Source organism: Pristiophorus japonicus, chromosome 21 (genome assembly GCF_044704955.1).
Source record: "Pristiophorus japonicus isolate sPriJap1 chromosome 21, sPriJap1.hap1, whole genome shotgun sequence".
Taxonomy (NCBI): Eukaryota; Metazoa; Chordata; class Chondrichthyes; family Pristiophoridae; genus Pristiophorus; species Pristiophorus japonicus.
The window spans coordinates 69,188,855-69,200,652 of NC_091997.1; the positions used below are offsets into that span (position 1 = coordinate 69,188,855).

The window sequence follows — 11,798 nt, forward strand, 5'->3', positions numbered from 1 at the left end:
CCTACCTCCCAGGCTGAAGAAAGACGGTTCTGAGGGAATTTATGTTTCCTTATTGTTCATTGGTAATCAACCTAACCTGGGAGTGATTTGATTTTAATATCAGTTAGTTGAATTTAATGACTTGATTGAAAAGGTTCTGTGGAGCTAACAGGATGTGGGCACAGCAAGGTTCCATTAGTGGTATTGCTTCATTTCTTAATGTGCGCAAGTCTCTCTGTAAACTTGGCCTGCTTTATGACAAGTCCCATTAGTCTAAACAGTCTTACTCTTGGACTCGGCTAAGCTGATGAGAGCAGTGATAAGAAAAGCGAATGGCGACATCACTGCAATTTTTTTTTTGAAGTGTCTTCATGCCTCTTTCCCCTCCTCCCCCCCCCCCTCCCCCCCCCCCCGAACCACCTCCTTTCCCAGGCTGCTTGCTTTTTAACATGCTGCAATAAAATCTCTACAAATCGTAGATTCAAGGGACTGCTGTGCCCTGCATTCTTCATGCAGCAAATTGATGCTGTATTCCAAGAGTGGGGGGGAGTGAGCGGTGTGGGGGGGGGGGGGGTTAATTGGGTACCTCTGTGCCTTTGGAGACCAAGTGTATTCATGCGTCGTTAGGTTCAGTCAACTTGGCTGCTAAAAGGTTGGGGGGAGGGGCCGCTGGAGAATTCTAATAGTCTGTTCATCTTAAGTGAATACTTTGTTTCTCTCTAAACGTGTTCTCTTATCACGAGTTTGGAATCAAATGCTAATGAAAATATTCTTGTTGCATTATTTCTTGCATATTTTAGATTGAAATAAATCGGTCTTATAAACGCTAAACATTTGGTTGCCTTTTTTTCCTGAGACTTGCTGGAATTTAATACCAGCCCAGCCACATACCATGCTCTGCAGTAAGTTGACGGTCGGGTTTGAAAGGTTCCAGTTTAGCTCTTTTTCTGTGGTACTGAGCCCTGCAGACAGGTTTGATTCCCCAGTCTGCATAGAGTTAGCTGCTGCTCAGTCGGGTCGACCCTGGACTAGGAATGGGGAGAACCGGCCACCGTTCCCACTCCTGGCCGCCATCCAGTGACTCCCGGCGAGCGCAGAGTATATTCAAGACAGAGATCGATAGATTTTGAGATGTTAAGGGAATCGAGAGTCATGGGGATTGGACAGGAAAGTGGAGTTGAGGTAGAGGATCAGCCATGATCTCGTTGAATAGTGGAGCGGGCTCGAAGGGCCAAAAGGGGTACTCCTGCTCCTATTTCTTATGTTCTTAAAACCTTCAGCCTCGCTGACTAGGCAGACTACTTGGGCAAGGCACTGGAGAACTGCTCTAGTGTAGCGTAGGTCATTGCCTCTGGGACAAAAATTGAAAAGATGTTGACTGTGTGTAACTTCAATAATTATTAATATTTATCCCCTCAACCAACATCATTTTTTTTTAAAAAACATGATCTGGTCATTATCATATTGTTGTTTGTGGAATCTTGCTGTGCGCAAATTGGCTGCTACGTTTCCTACATTACACTAGGGACTGGACTTCAAAATTACTTCAGTTGGCTGTAAAAAGTGTTTTGGGATGTCCTGAGGTAGTGAAAGGCACTATAAAATTGCAAGTTTCAAGATGTGGAATCTGAGCAAAAACACTCAGTTAATAGGAACTGACAACTATTAATTTAGTGATTGAATTAATGGCATTGAATAGCAAAGGGTGTTGATAGAAAGTGGGTTTTGGATTTCCAGTTTGTGTCCGTTTAAGGAAAAATATTCAGCTAAATTCATCTATCCTTCCCACCAGTGGAAAGCCACACTGGTAGAGAGAGAGCATGGGTCACAGTGTTGTCGTCCTATCTCTACCATGCATTTTCTCTGCGTACATATGCCTCCAAGGAGCCAGGAATGGGTGAATTTACTGTATTGTGTGCAAACAAACTCTGTTGAGAGAGGGATTTACTCACTGAAACATTTATCATGTTCTGAAAGAAACCATAAAATGCTTATGAAACAGTGCAAAGGAAATGATTGTTTTAAAGGCTTTGTCATGAAACTATTTGACCAGTACCACAGGTTCTGTGTTGAGGCTCTGAACTGTATATAGACAGACTGCACAAACTAGTCAGTACTATAACTGCAGCCTAATCAATGCCTTATATGTTTATCATCACCTCCTTTTGTATTCGATATCCCGATGCACAAAACCCAGAATCCCATTTCCCCATGTTATTACATTTTACCACGTGCAACCCTGCTTTCAAAGGTCAGTGCATTTGCACCCCTGGTATACGGGTTTCTTTGTTGTATCCCAAACTAAAAGGGAAGATAAGGTGTAGTCAACTTGGCTGCTGTCAAGCACCTGCAAGCACAGTTACCGAGTAAGTCTGGATGAATGGAGCAGGTTGCTTGTCTAACTCCCTAGCTGGGGAACTAGCAACACGGAGTGTGATACTTGACACAAAAAGTCACGCATCTGACCCAAATTATTCCGGAGAACAAGGGAATGAGTTAAGTCATTCCAGTTTGGAAAATTAGATCAAATTTCTGAAAGTCAAGAAATCTCCGACCAAACCCCACGATGATGTGTTGTGTTTTTGCTTTAGACGGTATGTGCATTCAGCAATTCTTTGTTGACATTGAAATCTGCCCACCGTTTGTGCTCTTGTGCAGAGAATACATGATGCTGGTGCAACGAGTGACTGATTATCTTAGTGCTGCTCCCAATTTCCTTGGTCATATTTTACGAGAGTCGTCCCAATACAGAACAATAGGAATTCTGAGCTTGGAATAACTGAGAACAGCACAACGAATGAATGCAGTGTTCATTTTTGCCCATTCTCCCCACTGTCCTGAAGACACCTAGTGTCAGCCATGGCTCAGTGGGTAGCACTCTTGCCTCTGGGTCAGAAGGTTGTGGGTTCAAGTCCCACTCCAGGGACTTGAGCACAAAAATCTAGGCTGACACTCTAGTGCTGAGGAAGCGCCGCACTGTCAGAGGTGCCGTCTTTCAGATGAGACGTTAAACCGTCTGCTCTCTCAGGTGGACTTGGCCAATATTTATCCCTCAATTAACATGCCAAAAACAGTTTATCTGGTCATTATCATATTGCTGTGTGTGGGAGCCTACTGTGCGCAAATTGGCTGCTGCATTTCCCACATTACAACAGTGACTACATTCCAAAAGTACTTCATTGGCTGTAAAACGCTTTGAGACGTCTGATGGTTGTGAAAAGCGCTATATAAATGCAAGTCTTTCTTACTCTTTCCAAGGATGTTAGCTGCCCTCCAGTAACTCACCCACTCTTTAGTTATGAGCCTAGAAAATAAGTGCCCCTCTGATATTTGACCATGGGAAGCATCACAGCCAAGTCCAACTTGTTCTAGCCTGACCATCTGCACAGGTGCTCATTCCAGTACGTCGCTGGATAGCAATCAAGATTAGAAAGCCTGACTGCCATACCCTACCCCACCCTAGGAGCTCTGTGGCCAATTCTAGCAGCCCAACAGCTGATGATAACTAACTTAATGTGGCTAGAGGTATTGACTCTGGAGGTCCCTGATTAAACTCTTACTTTTGCAACAGCTAGTGATACTATTGCTAGAAATACGACTGTAGCTCGGAGCTCCTTAAGGGTTATTGTAATGCAGAATGGGACATTCCAGAGCTGTTTCCTCTGCCATGTCATGCATGACCTCTGACCTTCCTAGGTTGAAGCGGTCACTTGGAAGTAACCACTTCTCCCCTACTCCGACATCTGTGTTGTCTCGTATCCCATTTCAGTTGTCTTTGACACAGTGCTAAACAGTATGAGACGATTACACACCTACTTGTGGTTGTGTGTTTAACTAATCTGTCTTGTGCCATTTTCTGCTAGTCCAACCTCGTAATGCAAAAGTTTAAAAGGCTTGCACATAACATCAGCGCACTCAAAGGGATGGGGTGGCGTCATGCAGCCCGTGAATTAAGCTGGAGGTAAAAAGAAAAACTGGAAATCTGATATAAAAATAGAACTGGTGGAAATATACTGGTGGTCGAAATTGCATTTGAAAGAGAATGATGGGTTGTGATGAAAATTCCCGCCTGAAACATTAACCTATCTTTCTCCATCAGGTTGTAGTGGACCTATTGTGCGCTTTCACATTTTTTGTTTTTATCCTGTTTATATTTGCTTCTTTTTTCTTCTTTTCACTAGTTAATCCTTTGTAATGACCAAGTGTAGTCTTCAGGTTAAGTGCAGCAGGGGATCATTACACCAGGGACGTGCAGACATAATTAAATCCCTGTTTTAAAGTCATACATTATGTCCTTATTTCTGGGGGTAACTACTTCCGTGCGGCGGCCCGGCCCGGAAATCAGCCCGGTCCCAGCCAACAAGACCATCAGCAGGCCGGGGCCATCAGAGGGATCAGCGTGCGACGGCATGCCACTGCAGGAGGGCGACGGCTGTGAAGTCAGGTCGCTGATTGCAGAGCGGGCAGGCACAGCATGAGGGGCGAAGGAATGGCAAGAGTTTGTAGAAGGAAGTGATCGGGGCCCAGGTGAGGCGTGAGTCTGGGGCCCAGAAGAGGCGAGGGCCCAGGGGCAGCACGGGCCTGCCCACACTGTGCGATATGTGCGCGCGCTCGGTCCATGCAGCAGAGCTGGTCTCCAGTCGTCTTGGTCAATCCTTGCCACTGGACCAAGACCTAGCTCTGTCAAGCCCATGTGGTGGCTGGTGTGCAACGGCCACCCCACGTTAAAAAAATCCACGCACAGGCATCTTTCACCCTTCAAGATGTCGTTCGGAATCTGGAATATTAGGTCCTTCATTGAAACACCTGTGAACTCATTCCTTTTTGGCGTGGAAGCAAGTCATCCTCGCCTCGAGGGACTGCCTATGATTTCTGTATAATACTTTGATCTCATATTATTTATTATCAAAAAGCAAGGCTGACAGCAATTTGAGAGGCAGAGTTGGTTGGAGCAGAAGAGTTTCTCAGGTTGACGAGCTGAGGGGAAAAACTGAGGCGTTACAGCAACACCACTGCTGGGAGGGTGTAATTACAGTGTGACAAGTTTACATTATAAATGAACATATGAACAATGACGGACAGATTAAGGTCCATCGAGCCTGTCCCACACAATTGTGATCTTGTGTATCAAAACATATACACTCCACCCCACCTGAAACCATGTGATCTCCTGGGAGAGGCAAAAAAACAGATTTTAAAAACCCAGGCCAATTTGCGGGGGGGGGGGGGGAATCTGGGAAATTCCTCTCCGACCCCTCTAGGCGATCGGAACTAGTCCAGGAGATCACTCTGGCCCTGAATTCCCTGCAGTGCCTACCTTCTGTCAGAGGTGGTCTCTGCCCCAGTCAGAAACAGGTCCATCTCTCGCTTGAAGGAATTCAGCGAATCAGCATTCACCTCGAGACGGCAGCCTGTTCCAGAGGTCTCCTATTCTGAGAAACGACCCACCTCATGACATCTAACCTAGATCTAAATGTGTACTTAGAAGTTTATAATAAGGAAAGTTGGTACAAAAATGTGACAGAAACATAACTGGCAGTAAGGTTTTATAGACAGGAAGTGCCTCCCTGATGCACAATTTCTAACATATTCTAGATTTGTATATAATACACTCTTGTTTACTGTGTTTTTAATCCCTATTTTATGAACATAATATATCCTTTGTTTTTTAGGTAACGGTGCAGTCTGGGCGCCATCCCACCGTCCTTCAGAAGCTCTGCCAGCTGCCTTTTCAGTATTTCAGTGATCAGCGCTTGATCAAAGTCCTGTTTCCAACACTAATCACAGCTTGTTACAACAACCCACAGAACAAGGTCATCTTGGAGCAGGAGATGAGCTGCATCCTGCTGGCTACCTTCATCCAGGTAAACATTCGTCAAATTGCACTGTACGTACCTGTTTGTGACTGGCGCCTGCTTCAGAGCAGCGTGACCCAACAGTGCCCAGTTACAGTGATTTCTCTGCATCGCTCTCTGGTCAAGCAAGCAGAGAGCTGCGCTTGTTTTTTTTATACACTCTCTCGCACATGTGTACACTCGCATATACACTCACAGACATACACACTCACAGACATACACACTCACAGACAGACACATACACTCACAGACACATACACACACAGTTACACACAGACATATACACACACACATATATATACACACAGCTCCGGGCCGTCCAAATGCAGGTTAAATTTCTGAAGTTAATAAAGAGCTGGTAGGTGTGACATTAGCCAATTCCACCCGGGGTGCCAATTTTGTGCCTCAACATCCTCAAACTGAGCGAAAAATTATTTACGGTTCCCGTTCCCAATCACTGTCCTGTGACCCTTGCTGGAAAGTGCAAGCGTGCGGACGTCCGACAAGGACAGGAATGAGTTTGGCTGTCATGTCCACCATGGTAAACACCCCACCAACTCTCACTGTCTAGGCTCACATTTGAATAATGGTAATTTTGGTGAGATGCAGTACTGAAGGAGACTTGCACTGTCGGAGGTGCCGTCTTCGGGATGCGACGTCAAACCGAGGCCCTGTATGCCTTCTCGGATGGACATAAATGTTCCCACAACACTTTTTCGAAGAAGACTTATCCCCTGTATCCTGGCCAATATTTATCCCTCAACCAACATCACTAAAAACATTATCTGGTCATTATCTCATTGCTGTTTGTAGGAGCTTACTCTGTGCAAATTGGCTGCCGCGTTTCACACATTACAAACTGTGACTACACTTCAGAAGTACTTCATTGGCTGTAAAGAGCTTTGGGCTATCCTGAAGTTATGATAGGTGCTATATTGCACTTTTATTTTTTTCACCCCGAGACTGGGATTAAAGGAGTTTTAACCTGCATCAAACCAGTGCTTGATGTGGTCTTTCTAGTTAGAAAGTGAAAAAGTTCACCAGGACTAACATCCTTCACCCAGATGAGCAGAAATAACACTCAAAATTAATATTTTAAAATAGAAATCATGCATGTTCCAGTCATATCGACCATGATGTCATGTAAGGGAAGCACAGATTCTTCTCTCAGAGGGTTGTAAATCTGTGGAATTCGCTGCCTCAGAGAGCTGTGGAAGCTGGGACATTGAATAAATTTAAGACAGAGATAGTTTATTAACCAATAAGGGATTAAGGGGTTATGGTGAGCGGGCAGGGAAGTGGACCTGAATCCATGATCGGATCACCCATGATCGTATTAAATGGCACAAGGGGCCGTATGGCCTACTCCTGCTCCTATTTCTTATGTTCTTATTAACTAAAATTATAAGCATCCAAAACAAGCATTGCAATGTAATCCATCTGATTCTGTACGCAGTGTCATTCTGGATTCTACACATTATTTGCAAGTACCTGTACATATATGGAGGGTGTCGTTCTTTATACTTGGAGAACGAGTGCCATTGATTGTTATTGGCCTCGATTTCAAAATTCTCATCCTTGTTTACAAATTCCTCCATTACCCCTCCCTATTTCTGTAATCTATTTCGGCCTCAAAACCCCATGAGGTGTCTGCGCTCCTCAAATTCTGCCCTCTTGAGCATCCATGATTATAACTGCTCAACCATCGGTGGCCGTGCCTTCTGTTGCCTGGGCCCCAAGCTCTGGAACCTCCCTAAACATCTCCGCCTCCCTACTCTTTCCTCCTTTAAGACGCTCCTTAAAACCTACCTCTTTGACCAAGCTTTTGGTCATTTGCCGTAATTTCTTCTTATTTGGCTCGGTGTCAAATTTATCTGTTTTGTCTTATAACACTGCTGTGAAGCGCCTTGGGATGTTTTACTACGTTAAAGGCGCTATATAAATAAAAGTTGTTAGGATAAAGGTCTGTCCCTATCAGGGGGCTTAGCTGGCATAGACTGGGTTAGTGCAGCACTTTGTGCCTTTGTGTCAGCCATGACTCAGTGGGTAACACCCTCGCTTCTGAGTCAGAAGATTGTGGATTCAAGTCCCACTCCAAAGACTTGAGCACAAAAATCCAGGCTGACACTCCCAGTGCAGTGCTGGGGGAGCGCTGCACTGTCAGAGGTGATGTGTTTCGGATGAGATGTTAAACCGAGGCCCCGTCTGCTCTCTCTGGTGGACCTAAAAGATCCCATGGCACTATTTCGAAGAAGAACAGGGGAGTTATCCCTGGTGTCCTGGGGCCAATATTTATCCCTCAACCAACATTAATAAAACAGATTATCTGGGTCATGCTGATTGTGGGACCTTGCTGTGTGCAAATTGGCTGCCGTTTTTCTTGCATTACAACAGTGACTACACTTCAGAAAATACTTAAATGGCTGTTAAGCACTTTGGGACATCCTGAGGCCGTGAAAGACGCTATATAAATGCAAGCCTTCCTTTAAAGAGTAATTGGTTCGATAGAAGCGGTGGTCAGTTTTCTTCAGAGGCTGTTCTGGGGTGCCTTTGGGTTTTGGGGTTTGGGGGTGAGGTGGCTGGCCTGTAGAAAGGTGGGGGCGCATACCCTTTAAACTGCCAATCATTATGGACAACCCTTTGTTTTGAATTTAGTATTATATGATTTGCCTAACCATTTAATCACATTTAATATTCAGAAACTAGAAGTGCAGTAACTTTGATTAAGATAAAGGTTTTTAATCTGTGATGAAATCCATCCAGCCCTGAAGTACAAGTGGAACGGTCTGTCATCTGCCATTTATTATAATTGCAAAATTATGCAAAACATTTCAAATATTTGCAGTAAGCTGAGAAGTTCTCAAGGTTCAAATCAAATGTTTTTTTTAAATGACCGTGCCTATTGTTTTGATCATAACACGCAGCCTGATCATATTCTCACTGCAGTTAGTGTTCCCGTTGATGCTTTTCAGGATGTGCATTTCTTTCCCTGGGACTCGTATGGTTCTTGTCTGTACTAGAAATGCAGCACTTTTAGTGGAGATGTTACGCAGTGGCATTGTCACTTTGCAGTTTACCACTATTGACACTGACTTATATTGCTGGCGCCACATCACTCTCTGCTCAAGCAAAGCAAAGCGCTTCACAAGCATAGCTTTCATCAGCGTTCAAATTACTGATTGTATTTTAGTGTTACCACATAGCCAGGTGGACAGCTGGCTCTTTTCTGGCGTTATTGGTACTCATGAAATTATTGAAGTTCCCTTTGAGAGAATTGCAGTTATACTGCAGCTGGTGAAAAGCCCACGGCGACTCGAGACTTCTTCCTCAAGGTATTCTCGCACTGCTCGCCAATGTTAGATACGGGCAACCTCTCAGCCAACCAATGCCACACACTTTGCCTCAATGCGAAGGGGCAAACGGGTTTGTATTAATGAAAAATGCGTAGTGTTAGATCGCCAACAACACCATATTTGTGCATTGGCAAAAGAATAGTCGATTCAGATTTGTGGCTGCAACTCCACTATTCAAATTGCTGTTGATCCCAGCCTTGCTCTTGAGTGGCACTTTAATGCTCACTGTCCAGTGACTGTTGCCATGCATGTGTGAATGTCAGGCAAGGCCAGGGTCAGCCCGAGAGCAGGTGCCCTCTCTGCCCTCAGCTGGTGAGTAATATCAGCAGCACACAAACCCACAAAGAAGATAAAAGGGAAGGGAACATTTCTTCTCTCATTTCTCTTCTCTTCCCGCTCCCCCTCCTCCACCAGCACCATGTAACTGTCTTCTGAAAGTGGTCCCTTTTGTTGGTGCGTTACGATTCCACAGGTATGGGCTGATCACTGGTACCTTGCTCAAATGCCCATTCTGCACATGTGAGCTTAGACCCTGGAAAGTACTGACTGGTTATCGACTGTGAAGACCATAAACTCGAAATCCGAACCTGGCCGTGCCTGACATTCACACGTGCATGGCATTAGTCACCGGACAGTGATCAGAAGCGGAAACGTGACTGCTCTTTTCTTCCCCTAACTAAAGAGACTAGAGGGGTTTACATTCAGCCGCCTTCTGCTTTTAATGCCGATACAAGAAAACTTTCATTTTATTACAGCCTTCAAATATTGTAGTTCAACAAGAATTGTCTTTTTTTTAAATCGAAAGTCAGCTGACCAATATGTAGGTTACATTTGTACCCAATCAGGATATGAAAGTTGGTATCATACATAAGCACCTATGTCCTGGCCGTCTGGAATAGAATAGAATCATAGAATAGTAGCGCACAGAAGGAGGCCATTCGGCTCATTGAGTCTGCACCAGCTCTTTCAAAGAGCAATCCCATTCTTTCCCATATCTGCTGCAATTTTTTTCTCCTTCAAGTAGTTATCCAATTCCCTTTTGAAGGCTCCTATTGAATCTGTATCCACCACCCTATCAGGCAGTGCCTTCCAAATCCAAACACTCATTGTGTAAAAAAGGTTTTTCCTCATGTCACCTCTGACATATCTTATGTGCCACATGGTTAAAAAGGACAACAAAAAAAGTAATATTTTCCCATGTTCTAACCAAAGAGCTTTTATTTTTTTTTAAGTAATTGTCTGAATGTCATGTAATGCAAAACTCGAGAAGAGTTCTATGGCATTACCAGCTCATTTTTGTTCTAAATATGTTCATTGCGTTTTAAATTCTCTTAAGCTAATACAACATGTTACACTGCTAAACAATTCATTGATCTAGACCAGTGTGTTACACTGCCCGGTGACATGTTGATCAAGAACAGCATGTGACACTTCTCTGGCCACAATGATCTAGAAGACGGGCTCGTTACATTGTGCCATGTTCTAGAATGTGTAACACTGCGTAGTATCATGTTGAACTGAAACTGTGTGCAACTTGATGGGCATAGGAAGTGTGCGGTTGCAAATGGGCGGGGGGGGGGGGGGGAAAGGTAGACAGAAACAAACTGAACAGTATAAGATTCATGTAAAAACACAAAATGGATCGAATGACTAAATATACGTGTGTTGCTTTTTTTACTTAGGATTTCGCACAGAGTTTGAGTCAGTCTGACAATAAGCCTTCTCAAAAGAAGGGTGAGTATCACAGAATTGTTCTATGTATACTTGTCCCGAACGACAATGCCATAAACTCTTATTTTAACAATTCAATGTGGTCCTCTCATTTCAGAGGGAGTTCCTGGAGTTCAAGACTACCTCGAATTCTCCAACAGGTTCCCCCGTGAAATGTGGGAGGAAGCCCGGAGGTTCTTTTTGACGAAAGAGGCAATTTGCTAAAGATAAAACAAAAGGGGGAAAGAAACACTCGGCACCAATAAAAATAGTATTTGATTTAAAAACTAGTCTTGTAATTCATTCGCTGACATTATGTTCTTATATATATGATTTGCACAAATTGTATATAGTACCTGTTGTATATATGATCTTCATTGTAATCACTTTTTTGACAATTTTTTAATGTGAACCTTTCTAACGTATGTGCATATAGAATAACCCATTTGGTTCTGGTTGTTTAGGATGCTGCAGCACTCGCCTGTGGAATGCATCAATTCATTTTATTTATTAGAAGTATATTGGTGACTCAAATACCCTGACAACACAATAAAATTATTTATTTTCATCTGCATCAATGTGAAGTGTTAAATATGTGCTGGGTGGACTTCAGGCTGATCGTCTCCACTTGCATTATTCCCGAAGCGTGGATGAACCGTACTGATCTTGATGTCTATTTATTGGGATGTGAGAGTCTGGCAATGAGCATTATTTGCCCATCCCGGGTAAACCCGAGAAGATGGTAGCGGGTTTTGCAACTGAGGCTTGCTAGGCCACTTCAGAGGGCATTAAATTGTCAAGGACATGGTGTGGAACTGGATAGGAGTGGCATGTTCCTTCCCTGAAAGGACATTTGTGAACCAGTTGGGTGTGAGCAGCAATCCAGCAGCTTTCACGGTCT

At 43.9% G+C, this 11,798-nt stretch overlaps 1 protein-coding gene across 2 annotated transcripts in view; it reads left to right on the forward strand.

Annotated features, from left to right (window-relative positions):
• scaper (S-phase cyclin A-associated protein in the ER) overlaps window positions 1-11,471 on the forward strand; it is a 393,511-nt gene extending 382,040 nt beyond the window's left edge. For both annotated transcript variants that reach the window (XM_070865008.1, XM_070865007.1), the window contains 3 exons: window positions 5,652-5,843; window positions 10,870-10,921; window positions 11,016-11,471. In XM_070865008.1, coding sequence (XP_070721109.1) covers window positions 5,652-5,843; window positions 10,870-10,921; window positions 11,016-11,122 — 351 coding nt within the window. In that variant the 3' untranslated portion in view covers window positions 11,123-11,471. The remainder of the gene's footprint in view (window positions 1-5,651; window positions 5,844-10,869; window positions 10,922-11,015) is intronic.
• Window positions 11,472-11,798: the final 327 nt, after the last annotated feature.